Source organism: Trachurus trachurus (genome assembly GCF_905171665.1).
Source record: "Trachurus trachurus genome assembly, chromosome: 15".
Lineage (NCBI taxonomy): Eukaryota > Metazoa > Chordata > Actinopteri > Carangiformes > Carangidae > Trachurus > Trachurus trachurus.
This window is the reverse complement of record NC_139906.1, coordinates 10,295,393-10,312,229: the sequence shown is the minus strand read 5'-3', so window position 1 is coordinate 10,312,229 and position 16,837 is coordinate 10,295,393. Positions and strand designations below refer to the sequence as shown.

Genomic DNA, 16,837 nt, shown 5'->3' with positions numbered 1-16,837 from the left:
TGTTCACATCTTTTCTCATGTTGAGGCTCCTGTAACCCCAAATGCCAGTTTATTGGTGTAGTGTGAACAATTGTAGGCTACTAGATACTATGATGCTGTTACAATATTATGCTGGGTAGCCTTACACAGGCTCTGCATAAGCCTCCACATGTTTTGAAGCTGTCAGTATTTGCAGCATATTGCAACATGTCTCCTGTCTAGCAATACAGTATGTTGCAATATTTTGCCTATACTTCATTAGTATCTCATTGCAAATAGTACATCTGCATGGTTGTTTATGCAAACCTCCATATTGCCACCCCCAGCTGACTGGGAGCACCCTGTCTAATTACCTTGGACTTAGGCTACTGTGTGTAGACTGTGCAGCCTGAGTGTCTGCAATGCATGAGCACAGATGACGAGACACTGAGAGAGAAAAGAGGAGTGAGAGACATTGTGATAGGGGGCAGAAGGATAATGTGCATTGGAAGCAGAGATATCAGAGGTGTTTAATCTGCCACATTTTGTCACCATCGTTCCATCAACTCAGCCTGAAGAGGGAGGAAAGATTGTTCAGATTAAACAGTCACAAAACGCCCCCTTCGCCCCTGAATTATAAGACAAATTTAATGATTACACGGCCTGAGTTGCATATAAAATGCTGTGTGCCTTAATGTGTCACTTTCCCTCAGCAAACACTGGCTGCCTGGATGACTGGTCACAAGTGTGACTCACTGTCAAAGTGAGACTGAATTTTGGAGCTTGGAGTCACAGCTCGGAGGATGAGAGAGAGAGACATTGAGAAAGATGGAGAGGGGAAGTATAAGAGACTTAGCAGAGAACAAGCGAGTGATTGCTATCACACAGAGAGGAAGGAAGACTGTACAATATGTAAAGGTCTCTGCCTCGGATTAATTTTAAAAGATTAATCTTGCCATAACAAATGATTACTCTTCAGACAGAATATGGTGGTTTCTTCTGCAGGACTTTGTTACTCTCAAGGGCCTGAAAAGTATTTAATCCTTATACTTGGCAAGACAGAGAGTCCATTAACCTTTCCTTATTCAGGGTTATCGCAGGCCCGACCTGATATGGACCACAGTATTTAACGCTCTCTTCACACCGCGAGTGAACAGTTTTCATACTTCTCTTCCATGAGGCTGAGCACTGGTCTGCAGAACCAGAGGGAGTGATGGAGGTAAGATGTCTTTGAACTTCAGCGCTGTTGATGGTTTAGAGGAGTGGGTATTGATTTTGGCTGAGGCATATTTGGCTGACTAATCTTTGGACACCACTGTAAAGGAAAGGTCATTGAAGCTTATGGTACAGTCATTATAGTGATGTACTTTGTGCTTGTGTATTCCAGGGACAGGCACTGCATATGTTTGTACTGTCATATTGAATTGAAAAGAAGGATAATCTGTGATAATGTTATAAAAGTTGAAATAGGCTTTTAAGTAAATACAAATGTGTTTATATTCTTTTAAAGCTTTGCAACTAAAGCTTCATCTATTATTTAATGATCCAAGCTGAGTTTTCCTTCTTACATAATGGCAGCAGTTTGTATTAATATGCCAAACAGTAAATGTAAGGGTTGTTTGTGTATGCACAGTTATTATGATTCAAATAGAGAGAAAAGAAAGCCCCATGCAGCTCCAGGACATAAAAGTATGCAGTCTATTTAGCAGCAGGCTTTGAGGAGCACTTCAAAATGTACTTTATAGTCAGTGCAGTGGGTACAGCCAGTATCATTGTCCTTTAAAAATGAGTTATCTTATAAACAGAAAAGTCACAAGGTGCATTTATCCCAGCGTGGATTTACTTGAAATAGGAGTGACATGGGCTTTAGTAACCTTGGGAACAACATGAATCTCAGTGATAAGCACATTTCAGCTTCAGCAGCTTCACAGAAAAAGTTAGATAGGCTGCTTGCAAAATGCTCAAGTGTTTTTTGTATTTCCAAGCCTCTGAAAAAACATTAAAAATTGGCACGAAGCATGTCATATCTTGGTGTGAAAGTATGCGTGTGTAAACAAATTGCTCCTTGCTGCCCCGTGAGTCAAAAGTAGTGAATTATTGTTTCATAACCTGTGCTCTGAGTCGGAGATGTTGTGTGTGCTCTTGGCTTTGGGGCTGCGCTCTGCTCTGCTCTGCTGCGTTTGGCTGCGCTGCAACGTGTTGGATGTTCTGTTGTGTTGTTATAGATTTATTATCCCTTTGTGATAAATGTACTTTCTCCACTGTGCTGCACTGCACTATGCCTATATGTTGACATGTAGTGCAGTGCATATGTCATGTTTTGTGATATGGTTGGACCTATTAATTGGGATCATTGAAAGCTTTTCACATTTTTTGATGTCTGGCACAAAATGTTGCTTTTTTTTCCCATGGTCTGAACCTCCCGGCTTTATGTTTTTCTGGACGGACTTGGCTCATGTTCAGCCTAGTTGCCTCATTAACCTCGGCGTTCAGTATTCAGCTGGCGTTTCCACTGATGGCTACTGATACAGTACACCCTGCTAGCAGAGAGAAATGTGATTGGAATACAACAGGACTGAATCAGAGGGAACGGGAGTTTGGGGGCACATTTTATTTTTTGCGATGTAAGCTTTAATCATGAATGTGCATGACTCAGCGGCGCTGTTGAGATGGAATAGAGTGTCACCAAAGAAAAATAATCTGCCACTCGAAGGAATGAGAACAAGCACTGCATTGATTGAAGTATGGACTCTTTGTCTCACTGAACAGACAGACAAGTTAAATAACATTTACTTCCTGTGTGTGGTCGGAGAGACTTTTCCAGCCCGCAGCAACAAGAGAAGGTCAAATTGTATTGACTGTGGTCAAATTGGTCTACAAGAGAATTCACAAACTGTAGCTCAGGATCATTTATAATGCAAACTCAAGGCCTTGGCTTTATCCTTAAAGAGTTACAGTGGTCCATTTCAGTCAGTGAATCATAACAGTATGATGCTCCTGCTGCGTGTTTCATTTCCAAACACATAAACTGCAAAATAATACATTTCCTGGTAATCACGCTGGCAACCAAAGCAATGAAAACTAAAGAGCATAAGAACATATTATTTCCATTGTTGATGAACCGTAATTTCTGAATTGGCATCGCATTTTCCTTCTTCTCTTTTTGTGTGTATTCCTTTAATCTATGAGAGTCAGCATTTAGCAGCAGGAGCTGGGAACGAAGGTGTGCAATTAAAATGGATTGTTTCCATTTCAAAGAGTCAAGGTGCACTTGCTGTTTGCCACTAATGATTTCAACATTTAGATGGTGTGTGTGTGTGCGCGCAAGCGTGTGTGTGTGTGTGTGTGTGTGTGTGTGTGTGGTGTATATAGGCTTGCCTGGATGCCAGCTATGAGCCAATTAAAGTTTTTTAAGCTCTGTTGCTTCTCTGGCACACTGAGGCAAGCCAAGGTAAGGGAAGAGAGGTACTGCAGCCTCACTGCACCACTCTGCTGTGATGTGCCAAGGTGTGTGTCTGTCTGTGTGTGCAGTCAGAGGTGCATATGTGTAGCCAGATATAGCTGCCTGTTCACAGAGTCAAAGGACAGAGGACCGCTGCTGATTGAACGAGAAAGGGTAAAACTTTATCAGTATTGAGTTGGGATTGGTGGAAATAAACGGAGAACAAAAGAGACAAAACCACTTTGCATATGGCTGGCAAAGTGTGTGTAGTAGTGTGTAGAAAGAGTTGTTAACGTGTAGAGGCAGAAATATGTGCTGTAGTGAGAGGGAAGTCTGTAATAAATGCCCTAAAAGAGGAGTTGAGGGGCTGCAAGCAGGAATGTTAATGAGAAAAAGAGTGACAATGTGAAGTGAGGCGTTATGAAGAGACGCAGAAACGAACGTGTCCATTTACTGTGTCGACCGGAGGCACTGGGTGTTTCACAGGAGGGTCTTTCCTTCCTCTGTGACGCTGCATCAGCATCACCACAACTCTCTCTGTCAGTCACCCTCTCTCTTTTTCTACCTCTTTCTTTGAGTTTCTCCACCCCTCCCTTCTCTTCTCTCCTCCTCTTCCTCTTCCTCACACACACACACACGCTCTCACACCGGGGGATGCCTGAATCGGTGGAAGTCCTGAGCAGAGTCGTCGGAGTCCCTGGTCCGCTGAGACCTGAACCTAACAGGTCTGTGATTAGCTACCTTGAGAGGCTGAAGCGCAGCTTTCTGGAGCCACGTTGGAGCAGGATTTCTGACAGCCTGTGGACATTTGCCTACACTGGTGAAGACAGAGATGCCTCTACTATATGAAGACAGGGGTATGATGATAATGAAAGCTATTTGGTGAGGCATTTGAGGAGTGTAAATCTCCTAGCTCAGATTCTGTCCATTTAAGACACGGCTAATGCTGAAAGCTTGTGATATTTATCTTCTGTATTCTCAAACATCCCCTGAGAGGACAAGTCACTGGGGCTGAATGCTCACAGAAAGCTGCTGCAAATACCACCCTTTGCAGGATGATAATATGAGAGTATGTTTTGTTTTTTTTACCGTTTACAAAGGAATTCAAAGAGGCAGTCAAGCGAAATGTGCATGATGCATCCAAAAAAGGAGGAGTTTTCTTCAGCAACTATCAGGAGATTAACAGGTTAATTTTTCACTTTTTCATTTTTTAATAAAACTGAAACGGCACCATCCACCCAACTATCTAGCCATATGGAGCTCCGAGGGACCCGTGGTCTAATGGGTGGCCAGGACCTGAGGGGTCAGGGGTTAGGGTTCGGCGCGCCGCTCTCTGGTCCACCAGCAAGTTCCATAATAACGGCGGTGCAGCAGCAGGACTACTCGGCCAGCGTCTGGCTTCGTAGGAGGGACAAACTGGAACATGTAAGTTGTGGATGCTGGAGCTGAGGTCTGAGAGACAGATGGAAGGAGGTTGAAGTGCTGAGACAAGTGGGGAACTGAAGTATCAGGCCCCAAAATCATTCATATTAAAGAGATGCAAATGTGTCTGTGACTAAATTGGAGAGCCTTATTGTGCAATAGGATCAAATGGAATGACAAAGCCACCGAATGTGTTATAGAGGTTCAGTTATATTAGCCAAAATATACTTTCATGACATTTGGCTATGCATTGTAGCATGCCGTCTCTGTGCATGTTGTTTTTACAGGGAATGAGAACATTATATTACGCTAAAAATGTCTGGATGAATGATCAGAGTAACACTGGTATCACAGTGGTGGCATAGCATCAGGGTGTTGGCACTCAAATATGACTAAAGACTGTGTTGAGGAACTTCAGGAGAGCTTTGTTTGAAGGAGACATACTGTGCACTGTAAGTCTCTAAATGTTGCATGTTGTGGGAGCTCTCCTCTTATTGCTGGAGGAGGAACAAGCTGTTTCTTATTTTACCCTGTTACAGTAACACTCTACCTCTCTTTCATGTCTTTGTGCCACTTAACAGTCACTTTTGTTTGCTATTACAGAGGAGTTATAAGGTCCTCGGCACACTCTCTGTTAGCAGGTAAACAATATCAGCATTCTACAGAGGGCGAAGGTGTAGAGATTTAATGTCGGGCAACGGAATAGAAAAGGTGTGCGCTGAATATTTGATGCTGGAGGGGAACAGTGCCACGTCCAGAGAGCTGCTTTCCATGCCTGTCTGCATAACCAACTAGGATGATGATGAATCAGCCTGTCCCCTTTCTGCAGACCAACACGTACACACATACACATACAGTAAAATGCACACAGGCACTTAAATGCACACGTACAGTAAGTGGGTTTCCTGCGGGCACTAGGCCACACAGACAGACAAGCTATGTTTCAGACAAGCCTTCTGCAATGGCTTGACAGACAAGGATTTTTTGCAGTTTAACTCAACACCAAACTGAGCTAAATGCACTGACACACACACATGCACACACACACACTGTAATATTTTTCATAAAGTGTGAATCTAGGATGTATTTGGCAACATCTGCAGTGTGGTAAATCAGACTTCTGGACTCGTCTGCGAGCCATTAGATTTCTAATTCTAGTCATGAAAAGTCTCTGACAGAGTTTTCCTGATCAGATGTGGCTCAGACAGATGGTAGATTTAAAGTGTAAGTGTTAGACTGCTAACACTGATGATTAATGGGGAGTAAGTAGTAGGCTACAAGGAGAATGAGATAAGAAGTTGGATACAAAGTGCTCCAGGCGCCTTGAGCTCTGCTGTCAAAGTAGCGTGATTCAAGTCACGAGTTCAGCAACAACTTGTCAAACTCTGAGTCAGTTGTAAGTCTCAGGAAATCCTTCAAACCCTATCTGTCTGAACACTCTGAAAGCATCATTTTTGCCATATAGATGTGCTGTAACCTGTCATCGTAAGCATCAGCAGGCTTTTTGAACATGGGCCTCGCACCAGCCCCAGCCTCCCTCAGAGTGCACTGACGTAACACAGTAATTGCCTAAAACATGATTTTTATATGTTGAATTTAACTGATAATAGTACTGGACAATCCTGTATAATATGAGATGATCCTGTATTGAAAAATAAAATGCACTGTCCCTTATTGTCTCAATACAGGGCGCTCACCTACACTGTGTTGTCACATGTCTGGTATGACATTAGAAACAAGAAAAACAAAAGTTTCATGAGACATAGTGGAGGACTATTAAATCAGAATGACAGGCAAATTGTCTGTTATCATCACTCACTGCCATCGTTGTCGTGGTTGAAATAAATTTAGAAAAAAAAGATAATACGTAGGATATGAAAAACATGGTGATGGGGCAGGAGCCGACTTACAGTATTTTTTCTTGGGGCCCAGAATTCCTGCCAACAGCCCTGCCAGTGGGTTCAAGTACGAGTCTTAGTTCAGGTCCCTTGGCAGTTGGCATCTGTCCCAAGGCCAAGGTCGACAACTGCAAGACAAACTTTGGTCATTAATCAGACATGTTTGGCTGTGTCAGTCCTAGAGAAAGGCTGAATCAAAATTTAACAATGTCAAACATTTAGGACCAAAATAGCCCAATCTGACTGTCTCACGTCTCACGAAAATATGACAGGAAGTGACGACTGCTCGTCTTTTGTTTCCTACTCTTTCGAGAGGTGCAATTTCTTCTACATTAAAGCTATCAGGTGTCTATAATGCCTGAGTTGTCTTAAGTCTGTCTGCATCTGTTATTAGTTGAGTGAGCACCAACGCATGTGTACAGTAACACGGCATTATTAGCCGACTGTGTTGGTTTTCTTTCACTAACCTCTCCTTCCTATTACACAAAGATCACTGATGCATTTCTGTTTTTGCTTTTCCAAAACAATGTAAGATCTAAGTGGATGATGAAATAGTATTTAGGAATCTGGTTAATGGCTGTATTATGGATACTACAAGGCTACTTGTTGTATGTTAGCATTGTCCTGTTCTTTATAGTTCACTAATGAGAGCTAATATTTCACATGCGTGGTTTCGGATGCACATTGCACCGGGGTATCAAATTAATGTCTCTATTACGGCAGTTATATTGAATCCAGAGTGCTTTGCTCTCACGACGGACTTAGATGGAGGTAGATGAGGCAGCAGCTGACAGGCAGGATGGGAGGCTAACTCCGGATCAAAGAAGGTGCAGCCTCCCAGATGAATTTTAAGGGCTGGCAGCTCAAAGTGGAGCTGGCTCCCCACGCTGAATGCATTTTCAATTTCACAGTGACTGTACTGATGTGCAGACTCCAGTCTGTAGTAATACTGGTCAAACTTTACAAAACCCTGAGGCTTTGTCACCTCCAGACAAGCTGGTCCAAGAGATTTATTTCACCTGTTATCTCACTCTGGTGGAGACGAAGACAGATTCATGCACTGCTGAGGATGAACCATAGCATGAATTATTAGTAGCATGTTGATTATGTATCAATCTTATCCCCTGTTTTGCAGCATTGCTCCCTGGTCCCTAGAGATACTTAACTAGGGTGGGTCCCCTGGACACATAAGTTCAACTAAACTTGAATCAGATTCATTAAAATGCAGTAGCCTAATCTGACTCAGGTCAGCATGTTTCATATAAAGTACAAGATTGCTCTGTGAAACAGGAAACCCTTGTGTCTTCAGTGCTTTATGAAAATGAATGGGCTGTTCACATTGATAATGTGATTTTAAAAAAGAAGAAAAAAAGATTCTCCTTGAACCCTGCTGTGACTTGTCCTCCAGTTATTGATATCTGCTGATTTACAAATAATAATAATCAGTTTAAGTGCTGGCGACGGGGGCTATGCTTCCAGAAAAAGTTAAGGGCTGCCAGAAAAGTTTATGAAGCACTTCTATAGATGGTACTGTATGGCAGAGTCTTTGAAGGTTGGCATAGCTACTTATCCAGTATATGAATTTCCACTTTAAGTAAAAGCAGATTTACACACATTAACAGATTTACAAAAACATGAAAATCTTGGAGGGGAGTTAAACTGATCTCCAGAAAGCCCTTAAAAGACTTCCCGTTGTCACTTTAACCCTTACAAATCTCTTTGATTAAGGACTGTAAAGAAACCAGAGCCTCATTAAAGCTGCTGTCTTCTGTGGAGATTTCCTCCAAGGCGAACAAAGCTCTGTTGGTACTGCTGTTCTCTCACATTATCTGGTGAAGACTTTGGGCTTTGTCTCCACTTTCAAAGCAGCACAGATCACAGACTATTTTTTCTGACAAAGATGGAGATGTTTTCAGACTTTTGTGCTCCTTTCTTTTTTTAATTGATGAGTTGACATTTATTCACCAGTAGGAAACACTTACCTCGAGGTGGTGCTGCAACTGTCGCCGAGAGATAAAGCTGCTTCCCCATAACAGCTCAGATCTTTCAGTGAGATTCTCCTGTGTCATCTTTTCCTCTGGGATATAAAAAAAAATCAGCTTCTTTTTCTCTTGTCACACAGACTTGTTATCTGTTATTTTGAATATCTTTCTCAGAAGAGTGTGATTGGTTAATTAAGGGCATTTTCCCATGCCCATTAGACGGGATACTGTGTGGTGGTGGTAGATAGACGGCAGCCAGAGAAAGGAAGCCAATAAGATGAAAGAGGACACACTTCAGTGACTGCAGGGGGTGATTATAACCAGGGAAGATTTCACTCAACTTCCAAAGATCCTTTAGCATAAACTGAGTTTTATGGCCAGAAAACAATTTAGATTGAGTGATGAACTGTGTGTGTGAAGATGCCTTGCCTTTGGGCAGAAGTTTACTATCATCCATCATATAGCCTACTCCTATCATTGTATTCAATTCTGGCTACCAATTAAATTTGTGATTGGAGTGTTTGGCTCCCTGTGTGACAGCTTGGCTCACACTCAGCTTTACTTCACTACAGCAGAAAATTAACCCAAGGCGTCTAGCTTTGATTAGAGCACTATTCCTGTGTGTTCATGTTACAGTAAATGTGTGATGCTGTTGTAGCAGTTGACGATATATTCAATGGAGAATTGTCCCACACACACACACACACACACACACACACACACACACACACACACACACACACACACACACACACACACACACACACACACACACACACACACACACACACACACACACACACACACACATCTCACCATATCATCAAATCAATGGCATAGGTGGACTTTCTCTCAGTGGGTCTCATGCTGCTTGTCAGTCATCAATTTGCCATGCTCTACGCAGCTAGCTGGACATAATCAGCTGTGAATGTCATTAACTTGGTGCTTGCTGCAATGAGAACTCCATCTGCAGTAAATGTTTTACACATGAGGTGTTCGTGCAAGGTAACAGGATCAGGCAATATGGTAGAATTAAAATGCCCCAATGTGAAAAAAAACTCCTGTATTCAAAACTTTACTCATGTAAAAAGTCTAATCACCAAAACTCAATAAGTAACAATTGTGCATAATGGTTTCTTTGCATTTACAATGCACATTGCATATCAGTAAATATCCTGCATCAGTTTTGACCCTTCTTTCTTGGCCCCAACTTTATGGGAGAGAGAGTTTTAATTTGTTGAATACAATGACAGTCTTTTCCTAGCCTTTAATGCTGTTAAAGATTGATCCTATGCTGATTAATTCATGTACATCTAAAATAATATGCAGCTATACATTCATCATGCTTTACTTGCATTAAATGTCCTCTTAAATGTACTGGAATAGGTATAAAAGTGGCATAAATATGAAATACTACGAATACAGATACCTTAAATATATGAAGTGTAACACCAGAGAAAATTTGATTTTTTTTTTTCTTCCACTGAACCTTAATTACATAAAAAGTAGATAATGTAAGGTTGTTAAATAAATTTGCTGATTTGTCACAGTGAAACTATGATTTATATGACATCATCTGCATGATTTACTTTCTGATTAGTACATGAAGTTTTTACGACAGACCACTGTATACAGTAAAATCTCGTACGTAGAGTGCACTGTAAATCACTACAATAATTCTAAGTGCAGAGATTGGATCTATATTATTTAGACCTTTATAACAGTAGAGGGAGCTGTTGCCTAATGTGAAAATCATTTGTAGAGCTACTGTATACGTAAGAGGAAAGTGCTGACAAGTTTGTGTGTGTGTCTGTTTGCAGACATCTGACTGTTGCACTGTCCATGTGCAGACGTGTGTTTCAACACTAATTAAATGTCTCTGCAGGATTCATGCGGTTTGAAGCATGCTGGCTGTCAGTTTTCTATACGTGAGCTTTAAATATCATCTCATTTACTCTAATTGGCTGCGCTTTTTTCCCCCTTTGATGTTAGTCTGTACTATGTGGCACCTATCCAACCTATCCTACTCTCTCTCTCTCTCTCTCTGTTTTACACACACACACACACACACACACACACACACACACACACACACACACACACACACACACACACACACACACACACACACACACACACACACACACACACACACACACACACACACACACACACACACACACACACACACACACACACACACACACATCCACACACTCAAGAACACACTCACAGCTTCATGCTGAGACACACATATGAAAATTGACTGGCATCACACCTATGCTTTTCCATGAGGTAAACTAATTAGGCAATTAGCTGAAAATTATTGCATTCTGTTTCTGTGTTGGTTTTATAGTTGAAGAAGTGTTATATTAGTGTGATCATGGGGTGTTGACTGACTTGTGAAATCCATATGTCATCAAAATGTCAGAGGGATTTAACTGAGGCACATAATCTAATCTATGTGGATCTTCTCTTGTGAAGAAGCTCCCCGTTGCTTCAAATGCTGAGCATTTAACTCAGAAGTGAGATTAAACAGGAAACTTTCATGTTGGCATTTCATAATCCAATTTAATTTTCTCCTTTCCTTTCCTTTTTTATTTGTTGTGACTTTACCAGGCAAAGAATTCACTGGTCATGTTTGTAAAACTGTAAGCTCATAGTACACTGCCATAGCCTAGAAACTTCCAGTACAGCAGATACATGAGTAAAGAGTAAAGCCCTGGCTTGCAGCTCAAACACTATTGAAGTGCTGTATCTTTGTATGTGCCAGTGAGGATCATTTCTTATTTATCACTTGATGCTGTTACCACCAGGCCTCTTCTTTAACATCAGGGTGGTGGTGGTGGGTATTTGGTCTCATTGTATGCTGACTGTAATGATGCTCTTGAGGGATAATTACTGTAGCTGCAATGTACTTAAATGTACTCATTGATATATTCCATCAGTTGATTAATCAGTAAGGCTGCACAAAGTGAAATACATACTTATTTTAAACAGCTGGGTACAGAAACACATTTTGATGCGGACTGATTGTTTGACCATCTTCCTTTAAATTAGTTATTTGTATGTTTTGCTGACACTATATAGCAATAGCAAAAGCAACTCCCCATTCTGACAAACTGAACCCCAAGAAAAATGCTTTGAGTGAAGGAGCAATCTAATTGCAATCACACCAGATGTTAAAGGATAATGGTTTTTTAAGCATTCCAGCAGTGCTGACAGCAGCTGTCAATGGAGCCATTTATCAGCTGATGTGCAGTCATCGTGGAGCGCCCGAAACGACTCCAAACACTGCTGAAACAGAAATAAGCAACGCCACAACATTATTACCATCTGCTTACAGTGTGCCCTGCTGATAAAACACTCCTAGTTCTGACACAGTGTTGTTACTCTACACCATAAATTGATGTCAAACAGATGGCAGACAGCTTAATAAATGTGAGACAAACATCCACTGAAACAAGTAGCCTACTACATTTCCTCATGACAAATAGTTCTTCCTGTATGATGAACCATGAAGCACAAGAGTATAGGCTTCAATCTGAACCAGAGAGCAGATGTAACCAAACCAGGAGCAGTCTTTACATTTCCTGCTCTAACCCTTGTCTCGTCTGTAAGTTGGACAAGAGAAACAGGAAACAAAAACATGTGGATTTTGAGATATACATGTAAAAATCTCAAATATTAAGTCTTGGAAGATGTTGCAGTCACAGGACTGGATATCTGATCTCCAGCTTATGCCCCCCTTTGCATGGTAGCTCTGTTGTGTGGAAGTGTTGGTGAATTTCCTGTGAATGTCCTTTGCTTTGGCTAAATGTGGTCAGTTTAATATTCTGTTTACTTAAGATAATGGATTAGACCGGATGTGTGCCCACTTCCTCAGGCTGCGTGTTTCCATCTGTGTCTGATTCAAAGGCAGCTGAGACTCTTTAAATCTTGATAGTGTCTGTTAAAAAAAGAAATGTGAGCAAGTGAAAGCATGAAAAAGTTTTAGCCAACTTTGAAACATGAGTATCCATCCTGTCTAACCACTTAGAGTCTGTATTTTGTCCTTACCAGCACTAAGACTGTGCAGCACAGTGATTTTAGAGTACTTCCTGTTATAAATCACCATCTGGTGCAGGTGGATGTTCTCTTTGTACAAAGAAGTGAAGTCTCATCAAACGGCTTGTGTTGTTTCTTAGAGCAAACGCTTTTCCAGGCTGTCACATTCTGACAGTAAATCCCATAGGAACTGTGTAAAAACACCTGATACACACATTTATTGCAAGTTCTTTTGGAGCTTCACAGCTTCAGTTTAATATGCCTAAAATGTCAAAAACTATAAAGCTGTCAATTCAGTGAACTTTGCATCAGAAGAGAGTACAGCAGGATGTTGAAGGGTCACGCAGTGTTAGCTGACAATGACCAGAGAGACTGCAGCAGTCTGACCTTTCATGAAGCCCAGCACAGGAAAGCTGGTGCTGATTCCCAAAGACTGGCTGTGAGGCGACCTGAACCACACAGTAAGTTGTCAGGATAAGACAGGGTCATGTTCTAGGTCGCCATTGTTCTTTGTTGTGAGCGCTGTCAAGTCAGCTTAAAAACTCAAAGTTCTGCAGTGCACCACGAGAACAAATACTCTCCAACTTCTTCAGATGGATGGAAGAGACGAATGCTGATGCTGCATCGCTGGCATCTGTGACAAATACAAACACTTTTGTTCACAGTTTTGTTCTCTTGGTGTGTGAGTAGAGCGAGTGATAGTCTGAAGACAGTTTTTCAAGGAATGGGAATACTTATTGTGTTTTTTATTTATAGCCAGTTCTTTGCTACTGTAAAGACCCAGTATCTGATGTGGAGCAAACAAACATACTCACTCACAGATTCACAGAGAGAGATTCAGAGACTTCAGAGGCAGTCACAGCAGGTTACTGTAAAGTGCTTCTGAGCCAGTCAGACAATCTAATGTTACAGTAGCCTAATCTGCCTCAGAGAAGTGATCAAAGATATGTTAACTACAATAGTTCATATACAGATATTTAAAAAGATCAGACTGAGACATTCAGACATATATAGTATTACATCTTTGACAAACAGTAACACTTTACAGTAATATAAAAGAATAGAAAAACATGTAAAATACAGCCCAGGCTGCAGCCATTATGGCTGTGAGAGATGTTCCCACCCCCTTAGTTTGCTCTGATTCGTCAGTGGAAATGTCTGTCTACAAACTATGTCCTTCAGAAAAGCTGTGAAAAAATGACAGTTTTACCTAATGGAGAGAACAAGTCATTACATCTGATGCTGATGCTAGGTGACACTCGCTGCATGTCCTTACTAGACGCTGCTGGAGGTGACCATCAGAGAGATAACGAAAAACAAATACACCTACTGATGTAGGTAATGATGCAGCAGGGAAGAGAAAATGAATAGAAAGTGATAGATAAACTTCATATGCCAAAATATTTAACAAGTATTCTGTGGAGAATAAATATATGAATAGGGATGGATGGAGAACCTGACTAGGATCAACAGGACACTCATTGATAATGATAAATCATATTTATGTGCTTATGATTAGTGCAAAATGAACTGCCTGCGTAAACTGACAAAAGCCAGAGAGCCCTAACGGTTTAGAGTTATGTTTATGAAGCCACCATTGGTATTTGTGTGCTCGCCCTGCGCACTGAGAGTGTTGGCATCTTAGGTAAAGTGACAGTGAGATTTTATGAGATTTATGCTCTTGTGGTTGTGTACACATCGAGCACGACCCAAAATAAAAATTGTTTTCTATTTCTATCTGCCTAAGTAGAGCTGAGATGGTCTAATTGTCCATTTTTTGGTTACTATTGACATGAGGCACTATATCTCCTCCTATTTGATTTTTATGTGGCTGCTAACAGTTGTTATATCCAGTACTTTAGATGGCTGTAATGTCAGCAAATATATATAACTTTACTGTTATTCCAATCAGCTACTGACTCTTTTCTACTAATGCTACACTTACACAGTGTGTCACAGATGAACATTTCAGTGGTTTCATAACAACAGGAAAAGGTTTTGGTGCATTTTGAAGGAACCATACTGTAGTTGCAGAGATACAGAGCAGTTAACTCATTGAGTGCCATTGACGTATATATACGTCAAATGCAGTTTTCTGCGGCTGGTAAATGGGGGCGCTGTTGCGCACACTGTGAGTAATTTTGGGGCTTCTGGGATGTGTAGAACGAAGAAGACTGTAGATCAGAGCAAGAAGTGAAGAGGAAGGAGAAGACGAGTGCGATCGGTACAGAGATAAAAAAGTTGGGAAAAGTTTCTATTTCTAGAGGAAAACGACGGGCAGAGCCTGGAACAAGTGTAACGTGGAGCTGGAGGAAGCTTAGCCACGGTGCTATTAGCATAGCTCCAGCATGAAGTGATCGGAGGAGGCAGGAAAGGTAAACTGATCTAGATGATCAGCACCGAAATGCCGAGGCGAAAGCGGATCGCGGAGTCAGTTTCACCAGCTGCTGTCTAACCGACGTGACGACGAACCGAGAGATCAGCGCGGTGCGTCGCTGCCGCGGCCGCGTCCAGCAGAGCGGCTGAAGACGCCATGACGCCTCCCTCCCTCCTTCAGAGACGAGGGGAAGCAGCAGCAGGAGGAGAAGTAGGAGAGGGGAGGGGCAGAGAGGGGGTGAGGGGAGGGGGGAGGAGGGGGTTAGGAGAGGGTGAGGGGGCAGCAACTGCAGGAGGAGTAGGAGAGCAGGCATCACTCTGCATAGTAGGACTCCTACTTGTTGTATTTTAGTTTTTTTTTTTTTTTGTACAATGAAAAAACATGTGAAATGAAATTTTCAGATGTCTTGCATGTTTCTGAAGCCAAAATTAAAACTGATAAATCACTGTTTTTCTTGAGAGACTCTCTTTCACAAAAATGCATTTTTCTCAGCTTTCTAGAAAAAAAGTGGTCTTTTTGGTGCAACCAGGCTCTATTCAACTTAAGATAAATTAAGAATGGAACAAGGTACAAACAAATGGTTTTTCCCTAGTTAAATAGAGAGTCTCCTCTTTCCTTTGAGCTATTTTGTGTTTTCAGAGTCATAATACAAAATATTCTCTTGGTCTTAAAATATTACTCAAAATGCCCCGAAACGCTGGCACATGGCACTGACCATTTTATAAAAGGGCTGGCACTCAATGAGTTAAAGGACTTGGCTCTTTTTTGCTTCACAGTTTACTACCAGTGTTAAATTGTTGGGAGAATTTACACAGAGTTTGGAAAACAATGTTTCTGTCACCTACTGTTGAAATATCTCTATAGTCTTGCAAGTGATTTATGAAAGTTGGCAGGGAACAGTAATGATGTTTGTGTATGGGCTTTTCTATTGCCAGTAAAAAATCGTACTAAGCTTGAGGGTAGTAAAGCTGCAGGCAGCGATCCATAAAAGATACAGAGACAAAGTATTTACAAGGGATTTAACAACGAAAAGCTCAAACGCTGTGTCCTCTATCTTACTGTAAACTATTCTCTTGTTTAACATTTCTTAGTTTAGAAACGTTGAGCGTTTTTCCTGATCACCGACAGATTTTAAACCCAAAAACTTCTCATTATCTTGATACCATGACCCTGTCTGACAACTGTTTGCCTCTCTTCTCTACCTTTCTCTGCTCGTGTGAGGTGTGTCAGCTCCCTCTGTTGGCTGCTCGTCGGCAGCACACAGCTGCAGGGCAGATTGACTTTAGAAGATTTACTATCCATACTCTGCATCTGAACGGAAGCTGCACTGCATCTCAATGTGCTGCTGATATTGCTGCTGAATACTAAACCATGTGAACTCAACCTTCAAGAATTAGATTGTGATACCTGTGCTCGATGTCACTGAACTCATTCACACTGATATTCATCCTCGAGCACCGTGTAACATCTCTTGCAAATAGGGACAGGAAATAGGATGCATTAGTGAGTGTGCGTGTGTGTGTGTGTGTGTGTGTGCGCGGGGTTGATGCAAGCTGGCCAACTGCATCACGTGATCAAACAAAGTATTTACAACCCCATGTTTACAAGGATGTAAATGTAGAGTGTATAATACTTTAACAGTCTGATTGTCTGCAGATGTTAACCTGTGATCTTCACCTGTTATTTCCTCCGTGACTTTATTTGATTTATA

At 41.5% G+C, this 16,837-nt stretch overlaps 1 protein-coding gene across 1 annotated transcript in view; it reads left to right on the top strand.

The window, feature by feature from the left end:
- Positions 1–4,654: 4,654 nt before the first annotated feature.
- LOC310998318 (inactive phospholipase D5) overlaps positions 4,655–16,837 on the top strand; it is a gene marked incomplete at both ends in the record, with an annotated part of 59,991 nt that continues 47,808 nt past the window's right edge. The window contains one exon of the mRNA XM_083988300.1: positions 4,655–4,825. Within this exon, the coding sequence (XP_083844426.1) occupies positions 4,655–4,825 (171 nt within the window). The remainder of the gene's footprint in view (positions 4,826–16,837) is intronic.